The 14057-nt window shown below is 36.5% G+C and overlaps 2 protein-coding genes across 2 annotated transcripts; both read right to left on the reverse strand.

The window, feature by feature from the left end:
- Positions 1 to 1761: 1761 nt before the first annotated feature.
- On the reverse strand, positions 1762 to 3389 carry s100a10b (S100 calcium binding protein A10b). The gene is made up of 3 exons (XM_082151007.1): positions 3231 to 3389; positions 2537 to 2686; positions 1762 to 2186 (listed from the first exon to the last, which is right to left on the reverse strand). The coding sequence occupies exons 2-3, from the start codon at positions 2675 to 2677 to the stop codon at positions 2019 to 2021; spliced, it is 309 nt and encodes a 102-aa protein (XP_082007133.1). The 5' UTR covers positions 2678 to 2686; positions 3231 to 3389; the 3' UTR covers positions 1762 to 2018.
- Positions 3390 to 8883: 5494 nt separating this feature from the next.
- Positions 8884 to 13929, reverse strand: krtcap2 (keratinocyte associated protein 2). Its single transcript, XM_082151006.1, has 5 exons — positions 13794 to 13929; positions 12638 to 12792; positions 12452 to 12515; positions 11691 to 11757; positions 8884 to 9209 (listed from the first exon to the last, which is right to left on the reverse strand). The coding sequence occupies exons 1-5, from the start codon at positions 13795 to 13797 to the stop codon at positions 9092 to 9094; spliced, it is 408 nt and encodes a 135-aa protein (XP_082007132.1). The 5' UTR covers positions 13798 to 13929; the 3' UTR covers positions 8884 to 9091.
- Positions 13930 to 14057: the final 128 nt, after the last annotated feature.

Below are 14057 nucleotides of genomic sequence, written 5' to 3' on the forward strand. Positions count from 1 at the left end.
CAGCTTAGCCCAGTTCATTCAATATGGGCCAAGCAGAGAAGCTACCAAACACCTCCACGTTTTCCCTATTTAAATACAGTTACTCGCGTAGTGTAACTCGACCTAGGACGGTGACACAAAACAAAACGTTGCGCTTTTCTAAGCGTGTAAAATGGATAACTATATTGTATGGCGGAATACCATAGCAAGTGCTTGTGAGCACTTCGACTTGGCGCAGTAATATCTTCACTCGTGAAAAATCCTCTCACCGGCCCCCGCTCCCTCTAGTGAAGATATTACTGCGCCAAGTCGAAGTGCTCACAAGCACTTGCTATGGTATTCCGCCATACAATATAGTTATCCATTTTACACGCTTAGAAAAGCGCAACGTTTTGTAATTTCCCTGAATTACCTGAATACTTACACAATACTTCCCTGAAGTAAGGTGACGTTTTGGGGTGAGACTGTGTTACAGCCAAGAAGCTACAATCACTACCTCAATCACACATGAGCACACAGGTCTTTAGCATCTATACACTCTCACCGTCCTTCTCATGTGTACGCTGGTCCGACACAGGATCATTAATACTAACTCAGAGTATTACAGCCTCACCCCGAGGGCGGCTCTGTAGTCTTCCAACACTATCACTGTCTCTGCGGTGGTCTTTTGACCGTAGAATCTTTAGTACTTCTATTATTTCCTCAATCACACATAGATTTTCTATTGTTGTCTTTTGAGCGTAGAATCTGTTTCTCAGCTGCACAGCTTATACCTGACACGACTCCCAAGATGCTCTTTGTAGAAATTAAGTTATATTCTCGTCCGGGAGATCACTGGCCACAACAACCAAGTGAGTCTCCTGAATAGAAAGATACATGTATATTTAAATCATACAGTTGAGTAAAAATCAATGTCACTCAAGTCTTCTTCACTGTGATTTGTTCTGGTGATTGGTTTGTAATGATCTAAGCTAATCATATGACTGTGTTAAGCACTTTTTGGTATATATGGCCTTTGACATGAGCATCCTTAGTCTGCATTTCTCTGTACATTTAATGTTGAAAATAACCATTACATAACATATTTCTATCACATGTTGTTGTTGTTGCTGTTGCTGTTATCATGCCATTTGTGTGTCTATTAGAGTTTCAGTCATTTCTGGGAAAGGCAAAGGTTGTTTTGTAGCTCTTCCATGTTAAGCCATCAGAAAACAGAATGCAAAACAGAAACGTACGTAAAACTATAACATTTAAAAATGCTTTCAGGTAGCCTATATAATGTGTTAATAAATTGCATTAGCATCTCAAGTTGAATAAATATGCTGTATGTTGGGACATAATGCCTACAGAAAGTATAACAGAGCTGATGAGTAATTTAATATTACAAGCCTTGTGCTTGTAAAGAGAATTTAATTCTGATATATCTAATCAAATGTTTAAAATCATGGGAAAATGTGCATATGAAGGACAAAATGGAACCCGTTTTGTAGAATTATCCTTATTATATAAATATTCATTCAAGCAAAAGTTCTCAGAGGCTTATGTCTGGAACATATTCTGTTAAGATTGTATTTGATACTCTCAAACTCAATCTAAGATGTTTTTAAGTTCCAATGTGTCTGCACCCTTAAGACAATCATAAAGAGCAGTTTGCATTTTCTTTTGAAATTGTCTCCAAAAGTCTCATCAGAATAACGTCTGATATGATATTTTAATAATTTTGCAGAGTATTTTGGAGTCAAGCCCTGAACAGTATGGAGGCAAAAAACAAACAAACAAAAAAACTGGAAAATCATTGAGTGTTTATTTCCATGGTGGAACTTACAGGACTTTTGAGAATACATTTTGTGCCCAGTGCTGACACTTATAAAAACCTAAAGTAAATTTGAACATCACTGGACAAAAATGACAAAACATCATCTTTTGCAAAACATACACTGTAACTGTAGTAACAACTTCATGTGGCTGAAAGTGAAAAACATTAACAAAATGACGAAAAAGAAAAACAGACATTCTTTTTTGCCCTCATGTTTGGCTATTTAATTCTTTTTGACACCAGGTGCCAGCTTTTGCATCTGGTAGATCTGTTCGCAGGCAATGGAGAGGCCCACCACAAGAGACACAAACTCTTCAAAAGTCACCTCTCCGTCTCCATTAGAGTCCAGATCCGTCATAATCTTGTCAATGGCAGCAGGGTCCTTCTGAGTCTGGGAGAAACAAAAGACACATGTTTGCAATATAACAGAATTGGAAGTAGGTTTCCACAGATTATGGAAAAAGAGTTAAATATGAAGAAGATCTGAATGATTCGGTATGGATATCAGAGGCCCCTTGCTCAGGGCCCTCCTTAGGGCGGTGCAACCACACCAAACCCCGCACTTGAGGGCAACGGTCCAACGGACCAGAGGGGCGCTTCCACTACCTTGCACTGGGTCCCGCCCCATGCTTGGTACGGCCCTGCCCGTGCTTTACCATTAGAGGGCCCTGATCATTACAGGGCCCAAGCCTATGTTTTAAGTTGTCCCGCCTTGGGTGTATGATAGATGGAAATTTGTACCTTCAGAAAGCTAGACAGCTCTTTCTCCATCAGCAGTTTGAGCTCTTTGCGACTCAGGGATGCTTTGCTACCCTCTGTGTCAGCATAACGGTGAAACACCATGATCAGAGTCTCCATTGCTCTCTCCAGATCCGACGGCATTTTGACTGTCTACAGTGAGAGAAAATGTATTAGTTTTTGTGTCTCATCCCTTAATCAAACTGCATATTATGCAAACAGCCATTGTTCTCCTCCCATTGGGCAGACTGGAAAACAGAAGTGGATTTTTCCATTTGGAAATAAACCAAAGTGTGAGTAATGCCCACCAAATGTCATGCCAAATAGATGCATAAAAAAAGAGGCATTTATTATTAGAAGGCCTATATCCTGATGCAATTGTTTAAAGTATTTCAGAATTAATAAGTTATTTTTTACTTTTAATCTACTTATAAAAACGTTTAGATTACGTAGCCTTAAGTGACACCGACGGCCATAAAATCTGTGCATACACGCATACACACCATTTAAAATGTGCAGTTCGTATTTCAAAGTTATGAATTACTATCACTTAACAAGTAGAGAAATCTTACAACACTAAGGTAAAAACTTTTAAAAACCGCTATCAGTCGGTAACTAAGTAAAACAATGTTGTAGGCTACTATGCCTTTATTTAAATGTCAACTTGTTCCAGAATAGTAAAAGTTTGCGTACTTACGGTGATAAAAGGCAGAGCGTCACCTGAAGATAAAAGAATGTACTGAATGTCCTGTGCAAGAGTTGGTCAAGCAGAGCAGGAATTTATACCGGGGCTCCGCCCGAATGATGAGTGTGAGGTTGGGTGGGAACTATAGCATAAATGTTAACTGTTTAGGGCTTAACGTTACAGAAAACGCTGACGGGTTTACAGTACAAACGCGAATGAATCTAAGCATGTGTATGTAAATGAATTTAACAGTGGTCCTGTTACAGATTTATGAACGAGGAATTCCACTCCAATCAACTCTGCTGGAACAAAACTATGGAAGCAGATTAGTCTCAAATATAATTCACGCAAAAAACATAATTCACAAATGCGTAGACAATTTCACATGCATGAAACCTAATTCACGTGCACACAAAAAAAAATCCACGTGCGTGAAAAAAATATATATTCACAAAAAGCAATTCACATGCGCAAAATAAAATTATATACTCATAAAATACATTTCACAAATGCAAAACACAATTCGTAGATATACAACTGTGCACAAAAACCTTTGAATGTTTAAAATGTACGAGTGTATCCTTGCATTTGAATGTGCAAATCGTCATTCACGTACGAATCGCCTTAGATATGTGTGTGTGTGTTTTTGAGACTTTGCTGGCAGCATAACACTCGTAACACAGAGCAGTCGTACTCTTTAGCCAATCAGATTTAAGCTTATCAATCGACCAATCAGTATCACGTGAGGGCGGGCCTACCTACATGTTACGTCATCAGCTTTCGACCAGTTCATGGCTGAGCAGAGGTAAGTGCAGTTAATCGTTCATTTCTGTGTTTAGAAGTTAGAGATCATTTGAAGCAATAGTTTATTAACTGCTGTTTAGTCCACATGTGAATATAAACATTTATTTTTAGTATTGATGGATTTTCATGTCCTGTCCACCACACATTCAGTCTATGATAATGTATGTAATGACGTGCATATATAGGAGACATGTTTTGATCTGCATATATTATGTAGTTTTATTGTTTCAGATTTCCAAGACAGATGATGTATGAAGTTGCAGACAACCAGTACTGTGATCTTACCATTTCTACTGTAATTCTTTGAAAACAGTCATGTTGCAAGCCATCCATTTTGACAGTTGTTTCAACAAGTGGTTGAAAGTGATGCATTGTTACTGTATTAATTTGTCTCCTGCGGACTATATGTACACGCTTAAGGAATAAAGCCTTGCTATGCATGCATTATTAAATGTTCTTGTAAGAATTAAAAGATTCAGACATAGTTCAATTTGAAGTTTCTGAATCCTTTGGGAATAAAATATATAAAATGACTTGATCATGATTAATGTTCCTGTTACATATGAAGATCATGAACTGACAGTCTAAACTGTGAAGCACAATATTCAGTACAGAGAAATATACGTCTCTTCAGGAGTTGTGAGATCCAGTCAGAGTGTACTTTGCTTTTAGAGTATATAAATATAAGTGCAATACATCAAGTGAAAAGTTAAAAAATGAATTGTGTTCAGTCCGGTCATCAGTAGACCTCTCTGTTAGGACATATAAGATTTTGTCCTGATATTTAAAGTACTAAAACCCTATAGTACAAGAGGTGCAGACAGAGGACGTGGGGAATTAAGTGATGGTATTTGAATAGAGTTTACTGAGTAATCTTAGTCGCATAATCTTAATTGCCTCTCTATGATAAGTACCTTTGTCTCATCAGCATAAAATCAGATTTGCCTATTTTACTAGGCAAAGTAAAATTAATGCTTCACAATATTGTCCTGAGACCTTAAGATGACAATAAAAAACCTTATTTAAAAACCTTGCAATGACAATACAGCACAAAACATAAGGAAATGCATGTTGAATATATTGCTAACACTCTACAATAAGGTACAATTTAACATTAGTTCATGTATTAACCATGAGCAATACATTTGTTGCTGTGTTTGTTAATCTTTATTAACATTAGTTAAAAATACAGCTGTTCATTGTTAGTTTACAGTGCATTTACTAATGTTAACAAGATTTTAATGAAGTATTAGTAAATGTTAACATTAACAAAAAATAATAAAGGCTGTTCACGTGCAGTTCATTATTAGTTCATGTTAACTAATGAAACGTTTTAATAAAGTGTTACCAATTAAGACATAAATACAAAATAAATAAAAAAGTATAAAAGAGAATTAAGAAACAACATGAATTAAGATGTTCGTGACTGCTATCCAGATGTCACACCAAAGGTGAGTAATCCTGATAAAATGCAGGGAAACAAGTGTTAATAATAATTTAACATCATACACAAATGGCAAAAAACACTGGGTGCTCATTAAAATAGGTCTATTCACTATTTAAAGAACAATCTCGATGGGTATTGACCACAGATGATTGTTTTGCAATCATTAGCGTGATTGTAGCTGTGAGAGCTGTCTGTACCTTCAGCTAAAATACAACAGAACAAGCATCATTCTTCTTCATTTTTGACACGATATGGGACATCTGATTACAACAACACTTGCTTACATCAGTTAATAGTTCATAAACTATTGCTTCAACTGATCTCAAACTTCTTTAACTTCAGTTAACACAGAAATAAACGATTAACTGCACTTACCTCTGCTCAGCCATGAACTGGTCGAAAGCTGATGACGTAACATGTAGGTAGGCCCGCCCTCACGTGATACTGATTGGTCGATTGATAAGCTTAAATCTGATTGGCTAAAGAGTACGACTGCTCTGTGTTACGAGTGTTATGCTGCCAGCAAAGTCTCAAAAACTCACACACACATATCTAAGGCGATTCGTAAGTGAATGACGATTTGCACATTCAAATGCAAGAATACACTCGTACATTTTAAACATTCAAAGGTTTTTGTGCACAGTTGTATATCTACGAATTGTGTTTTGCATTTGTGAAATGTATTTTATGAGTATATAATTTTATTTTGCGCATGTGAATTGCTTTTTGTGAATATATTTTTTTTTTTCACGCACATGGATTTTTTTTTTGTGCACGTGAATTAGGTTTCATGCATGTGAAATTGTCTACGCATTTGTGAATCATGTTTTTTGCGTGAATTATATTTGAGACTAATCTGCTTCCATACAAAACACACCTTAAATCTGTCACGCGTGAAACCAGTTAGACCATCGTAAACCAGCTAAAACAAGTGTGCTTACTTGTAGTGTAGCCTACTTCAAATCTTATATTTTAAAATGTACCTGCAGATAATATTATATTATTAAAATAAAAGGCCACTTAAATGTACTTAAAGAGAGCATACTTTCATGACTGTGTACACTGCACTTTGAAATAATTGAAAATCAAACGTTTATTTTTATTTAAGGTAGCCTACATTTTAATTTATTGTTGCAACAAAAAAAATGTGTTGATCTTTTGTAGTGCTTTAAAGAAGTATTCTTAGTTTGATGTGCTGACTAACATATTACAGCATATGTAAACTTGATTATGATTTTAACTGTAGTGTGTTTTCTTTTTAATTGTTTCATCATTACAAATGTGTGATTAAAAATGCATGTCAATTCCACAATGCTATGTGTACATCATATTTAAATGACAATAGAATTATGATGTTACATATAGAGATGTATGCAAGTCCTAAGTGCCTCAAAAAAGCACTCTTAAGTGAAACTAATTTAATTTAATATAAATGTAATAATACATTTTCACTTAATTTCACATAACAAGCAATTAAGTGTTCAAAAACATTACATTCAGTTTACACTTCAGTATATTCCTTTATTTCCATACTCTTTTTAAAAGTATGCTAAGGTGTACTCCTTTTTCATGTGTGTGTGTGTATATGTGTATATATGTGCTACTTTATGGTCAGTGCATTCCTATGCATGTTGAATGAATGTTCAGTATGGGTCAGTATGTTTTCACAAGGAGGACCAGCCCTTAAATTCCTATCCACCATTTCCTAAGTGTGTGACTCAAACTTTCACAATACTTCTCATCTGACACAACACAACATGTCTGACTCTCCACTTTGAACAAATGTTAGAAGAGGATACTTGGCAGGGCATTATTTTTAAGGGAAGGGCCAGCGCTTTTGGCAAAGATATGGACTGTTTCAATCTGCACAGTAGGCATGAAGGGATGTCTCTACCCAGCACACAGGAAGTGCCTTTAAAGGTGTAGTTCTTTAGTAGAAATGTTGGTCATCATGTACTCACCCTTAAGTTGTTCCAAGCCTGTATGAATTTATTTCTTCTGCTGAACACAAAAGATATTTTGAAGAATGTCTGCAACCAAGCAGTTGATGAGCCCCATTGACTTCCATAATATTCTGTGTTCGGAGTCCATCAACTGTGTGGTTACCCATATTCTTCTAAATATCTTCTTTTGTGTTCAGCAGAAGAAAGAAATTCATACAGGTTTGGAACAACTTGAGGGTGAGTAAATGATGACAGAATTGTCATCTTTGGGTGAACTATCAGAAACTAAATTGAATCTTTATTAGTATAGGACACGAGAAAAGGGGAAGAGAGAGAACGGTCATGGGTGGATGACACATGGTGTTTTGAGTAAGCACGATTGTTTTTGTCATAGTAACCATGTTGAATCCTTTGCACATCTCTGGAGGTTTTTTGCCACTACAATTTTCTCGTTACATTTCTTTCAAGCTAGGACATGATGTTTTTTTAAGTGGTCTAACTGGCAGTTTTTTCCACAAAGGGCTAAAACAGATAAACATCTATGCATAGGCTATAAAGAAGCAACATGAGGGGGAAAAACATTAACTTTCACAACTACAGCATTGGTCCATCCAGAAAAGACATGAATCGATATGGAAAATAACTAAACTAGTTACTGAACAAATGGGCTTCTAGTTTTTTGTCCTTCTGAATATTCAGTGCTTATGTTCATATAGCCTGGGAGAACCATTTCGGCAGAGCACAGCAGTATCACAACTATCTGGTTTTAATTTGAAACGCATTACAAATATTTGGATGAGCTTCAACTGTGGTAGAGTCACATACTTTCAATTCCATGCTAATTTGAAGCTTATCTGCGGTTTGAGCTTTAAGGACTGAGTAGGTTTAATAAAGTCGAAAGATGACAATGACTGAGTTTTTTGTGCGGGGTCAGTAGCAGGACTGACTGAGTCAGCTGAGAGTCCCAGGATGCAATGTGAGGCCTTAGGCAGGAAACCAGCACTGTTTAGCATACATAAAGGGTGGAGGACACTGAAATCACTTGGCAGGTTAGTCATCTGGAGTCTAACAACTCACTGCAATAATAATTATTCCTAAATCAATTGCAGGTTTCATATTGTCTGTTTCCGAAAATTCACATTAAAAATTTTCTTTCAAATTGTGATGTACAGTGAAATTTATGCTGGGGACTTGGTTTGATCCATCAGTTGTTGATTGAATGAACTGAATGTGAGCTTGACAACAAATTTAAGAAAACGGCGGGTTTAAGTGGACTAGATGACTGGAAAAGTCCAGCATACGTTATTAGGGCGAAGTCTGCCGTTTCACCGGAAAAAAATACAAGGTACATATGCATTAATGAATTGTTCAAAATAAGATCAATAAGATGCATTTAAAAATAATTTGCAACATTTTTCATTTTGTGCCGACTATAACAGGAAAACAAGAGTAGCTCTCTGAAGGGCCATGATTCTTTCATCAACTTTTAATTACAAACCCCTTAAACAAAAACAATTTTGTAAACAGAACCAAAAACCACACATCTATGACTGGTATGACAATGTGTTTAGGTATTTTTCAGTGTGGATGGAATGGATAAAAAAAGTCTGCTGTTGGCAAACGCATCAGATTTTGTAGCTTTAGCATACAACGGTGTGGTGGCTGAAGTCATAAGTGCTTCAGTTCTTCCTTTTGCCCTTGCTGGTGAGTTTGGCAGGAGCTGGAGCAGGTGCTGCCTGGTAAAGAGCTGCTGACACTTTGTTGATATAGTACAGTGCGATGACAGAGAAGATCAGGCTATATTGGAGAGAACAGAGAAAGAAAGAACAAATTAACAGTGTTGAATGAGGTATATTTGACCAATTTGACAGGTAGCCTATAAAAGTCAAGTGGGTTGTCAACAATTTTTTTTTTTACTGTGGGATGAGTCAAGTTTTTTATGTGGTAATCGATTACCACAACAAGAGGAGCTCGCACACATAATAGTCGAAGATTTCTTACAAAAAATACTTTAGAGGCAAAATGCAAAGTCCAAACGTTTTAGATCACAACATCATTAGTGCCGTAATGGACAATAGTGCATCTGATTTTATATATATATATAAAATGTTTGTTTGTGTGTCTTGTGAAAGTATTCAATCCCCTTCATTTTTTATATTTTGTTATGTTGCTGACTTGTTAAACTACTTTAAATGATTTTTTTTTTCACACATGAATCTACACTCCATACACCATAATGAAAAGGCAAAAAACTGATTTGTGACAATTTAAACCTTAACTGCAAATTTAGTAAACTGAAATAATTACATTGCTTAAGTATTCATACCCTTTTCTGGGACACTTGAAATTTAGCTGAGGAGCATTCCAATTGCGCTTGCAGATGTTAACCTATGGCAAATTCAATTGAATGGGTATGATTTGTACCCTGGTAATCCAGAGTTCTCACGAGAGCACAAGTTGAATTTGCTCAGCGAGTTACTCTGGTGTCGAGTAATGATGCTCATTAAATATGCCCCTCGATCTGAGGTGCACCAATCACATCGGGTTATCTGATATAGGCGGACCAGAGGCGAGCTAAACAGATGATGACAGCGCTGTGACGTCGAAGTCATTAGTAAACATTGCAAGATGGCTATGGATGAACACCAGTTGTTTGAAACGGCTTTGGCCGCTACAATGAACGAGTTAGACTTGGCTTTTTATCTAAAACAGGAACAAAAGACGCCGCTCGAATCGTTCCTTTGCAAGAAGGACGTTTTTGCTGTTTTGCCGACCGGATACGTTAAGAGTCTACTCTACCAGTTAGCTCCACTGGTAGCTAAGTGTATGGGGTTTATTGTTGTGATTGGTTGTAGTGTTATCCTATTGCATGCAGTGAGATTTTCAAATGCATGCTTGGTGCCGCCCCTGAAGCTTGGCGATTTTCATTAGTCGACGCCAGACCATTAATCTTTTAGATTTAGGTCTGGATTTCCAGGCTATATGATTTGGAAAGGCACACACCTTTCAATAAAAGGTCTAACAGCTGAAAATGCATATCGGAGCAAAAACCAAGCCATGAGGTCAAAAGAACTGCCTGTAGAGCTCAGAGACAGGATTGTGTCAAGACATAGATCTGGGGGAAAAATCTGCTCCATTGAAGGTTCACAAAAGCATGTAACCTCCATAATCCTTAATAGAAGAAGTTTGAAACAACCAGGAGTCAGGAGTTCTAGAGCTGGCCTCTTTGCCAAACTGAGCAATTAATGAAGAAGGGCCTTTGTAAGAGTGGTGACCATAGCTTCATGATCATATATGGAGATGGGAGAAATTTACAGAAGGACAAACATCACTGCAACACTCCACCGATCTGGGCTTTATGGCAGATATGAGTGGCCTGACTCAATCCTCTCCTCAGTGAAGACGCACGAGAAAACACTTTTTTCTCAGACTGTGAGAAACAATATTCTCTGGTCTAATGAACCTCAGTTCCAAGCCTCATGTATGGAGGAAAACAGGCACCGCTCATCACCTGCACAATACCAACCCAACCATAAAGTGTGGTGGTAGCAGCATCATGATGTGGGGGTGTTTTCTTCAGTGGCAAGGACTGAGGGACTCGTCAGGTTAGAAGGAAAGATCAACACCGCAAAATATAGAGTTAGCCTCAATGAAAACCTGGTCCAGAGCATTCAGAACTTCGGACTGGGCAGAAGGTTCACGTTCCAAAAGAACAATAACCCAAAGCACACAGCAAAGACAATGCAAGAGTGGCTTATGGACAACTCTGTGAATGTCCTTGAGTGGCCCAGCCAGAGCTTGGGCTTGAACCTAATCGAACATCTCTAGAGAAACCTGAAAATGTCTGTCCCCCGACAGCCCCCATCCTACCTGACAGAGCTTGAGAGGATCTGAGGAGAAGAATGGCAGAAAATTGCCAAATGCAAAGCTTGTCACATCTTACCCCAAAAGACTTGAGGCTGTAAAGGTGCTTTAACTAAATACTGAGTTAAGGGTTTAAATACTTGTGCAATGTACTTATTATATACAAAGACAATTATGTAATTACATCAATATATAATAAATAAATATATAAACAAAGAAATGATTCAATTAATTTCATATTTTATAATTACACAAAATAATAATACAAGTTTTCATGATCATCAAGAATATAGTGCAACATTATCCAAAACAACATATCAAACATCATAATATGATTATCATATTTATGAGGAATAAACCCATCAAAAAAGAAAAAGAAAACCGAAACTTTTTAAAGTTTTAAAAGTAACTCACCACGTTGTCACGCACACACGATGGACCAAACCAGACGCAAACAGAGAGAGGCACAGGCACACTAGAACTGAGACAAAGATTTTTCAGGTAAGTACATATATTAATTCTTCATTAAAATCATTCAGATTTTAATTCAATCTGATTACATTTGTCTATCAAAATGTGTATTTGTACATTGTTAAAATGTCATTATTAAAATCTTCTGGTTAAATATACACTGCTGTAAGTTTGTGATTTAGACTTTTTTTCTTTCATTTATTTGATTGTAAAAGCAGTAATATTGTGAAACATTATTACAGTTTCAAAATAACTGTTTTGTTAATTTATTATATATATATATATATATATATATATATATATATATATATATATATATATATATATATATATAATTTATTCCTGTGATTGCAAAGCAGGAATCATTACACCAGTCTTCATTGTCACATGATCCGACAAATCATTATAATATGCTGATTTGCAGCTCAATACACATTTCTTATTATTATCAATGTAGATAACAGTTGTGCTTTTGTGGTAACCGTGACATTTCATGAATAGAAAGTTCAAAAGGACAGTATTTGAAATAAATTTCATTACGGTCTTTACTGTAAAGAAGTCTTTACTGTCACTTTTAAATAATTTAATGCATCCTTGCTGAAAAAAAGCTTTTTTACTTTTTAATGGTAGTGTAAGTGTTTCTTCATTCATTTGAACTTTATGCAAGTGAGGAGGAGGATACACCAGACAATAGCAGCACTTACTCTCTGGGAAGATTTTGGCTTGGAAGCCTTTCCCGAAGACAAGGTTCTCCAGGTTATTGAAAGCCTGTAATTGCAGGTTAAGAACTAACACCGAAAACAGATAAGCCAACTGAGCAAAAACGTAACATTAAGCCTTAAGGTTAGACAAACTACTACTGTATGCATGACAAAGCAGCAGAAGGATACTGTAAGAGAGCAGACAAACAGCACAGACCCCAGGAAGCCCCCCAGGATTGTCAGCCACTCTGAAGAGCCCAGCTGCCGACTGAACATCTGCATCCCTGCAAACACCAGCACGGACAGCAGACTGGACAACACCAGGGATGTACTTGTGTTCACCGCTATAACAACAGAGAAAGATAGAGAGAGAGAGAGACCAAAGGCAAGCAAAAGACAAAGTGTGAGTGTGTGGAAATATCAGTATAAAAATCAAAGAATAATATGCCCAGTAATAGCACTAATACTATTACTTTATTATTTATTAGTCAGTATTCTGTATTATACTGATAAATAATATTTAAATAATATTATTTAAAACTTGTCAAATTCACGCAAGCGAAAAAAGAAAAGAAAAATTCTCTGAAATGAATTTTAATTGAATATATTAAGAACATGTAAGCGTACAGTTCTTGAAAAGATTAGTCTATTTGGTTCCGCGACGGGCTAGTGTTCATTACGGAAGAATTAATTTGGGAACGAGGGACGACTCAGATTAATAAACATTTTGTCATCTATTGATTTACAGACGTGAAACGTTAAATTACGAAGAGAAAGGCAAAAAATCATAAACGTAAAGGGAAAAGCGTACTATGGATCTATTGTGAAGCAGGTAGATGTGCAAGAATTTGGACACGTCAGTGTACGCTCTTTAAAACGTTCCGTGTGGAAACAATCAGAGAGGCTACAATTTTCATTTACTGTTTTGCTTTTCTTTTCTTTCTTTTTTTAATAGTAAAGCGCACACTGAATTAAGTTATTGTTATTATTATTCTTTCGTCTTTTCTAAGAATACTATATGCCGATGACAATTGAAAACGTATGAAATGTTAGCAATGGTTAGCGGTGAGCTAAACACCATTCATACTGTACATTTTTGCTTTTGCTTTTTTCGAAACACAAAAAACCCAATTCAACATAGCTACTGTTAATGTTCACAAAGCGATTTAAATGAGGAGCTGCAGTAGGCTCCTCTTTTGCGTTTCAATGCAACAAACTTTTAACGAGACCACCCGTGTACTAACGTTAACTTATATGTCCCTTTTTATGATCACGCGTGCAAAATAACAGACAGAACAGCTCAAATTTGAACGTTTGAAATAATTAATGTAAAAGCTAAGCTCACCCATATTGGACACCAATAAGGTAAAGACAGGTTTAACTCCTCTCTGTTCAGTCTCGGGGCCAGCAGAGCAAAGATGACGCGCTGCTACCGTCTAAAAACTGTGCCAAGTGCAAATTCCCCTGCACTAACCCTACAGCCCCATCTAGCGGACAGAAGCGTGCAGCACATTCATCGACACATTATATTATATTATATTATATTATATTATATTATATTATATTATATTATATTATATTATATTATATTACATTACATTACATTACA

The sequence above is a fragment of the Leuciscus leuciscus genome, assembly GCF_965113295.1.
Source record: "Leuciscus leuciscus genome assembly, chromosome: 20".
NCBI classification, from domain to species: Eukaryota; Metazoa; Chordata; class Actinopteri; order Cypriniformes; family Leuciscidae; genus Leuciscus; species Leuciscus leuciscus.

What these genes read in the sequence shown, in the direction of transcription:
- krtcap2 (XM_082151006.1), bottom strand. An exon ending in AGCCAAAATCTTCCCAGAGA is followed by an intron (nt 11,758 to 12,451) that starts GTAAGTGCTGCT and finishes TCTTTGTCTCAG; the next exon opens with TTCTAGTGTGCCTGTGCCTC. An exon ending in CGTGTGTGCGTGACAACGTG is followed by an intron (nt 9,210 to 11,690) that starts GTGAGTTACTTT and finishes TCTCCAATATAG; the next exon opens with CCTGATCTTCTCTGTCATCG.
- s100a10b (XM_082151007.1), bottom strand. Translation starts at nt 2,677, where the DNA reads ATGCCGTCGGATCTGGAGAGAGCAATGGAGACTCTGATCATGGTGTTT. An exon ending in AGCTGTCTAGCTTTCTGAAG is followed by an intron (nt 2,187 to 2,536) that starts GTACAAATTTCC and finishes TGTTTCTCCCAG; the next exon opens with ACTCAGAAGGACCCTGCTGC.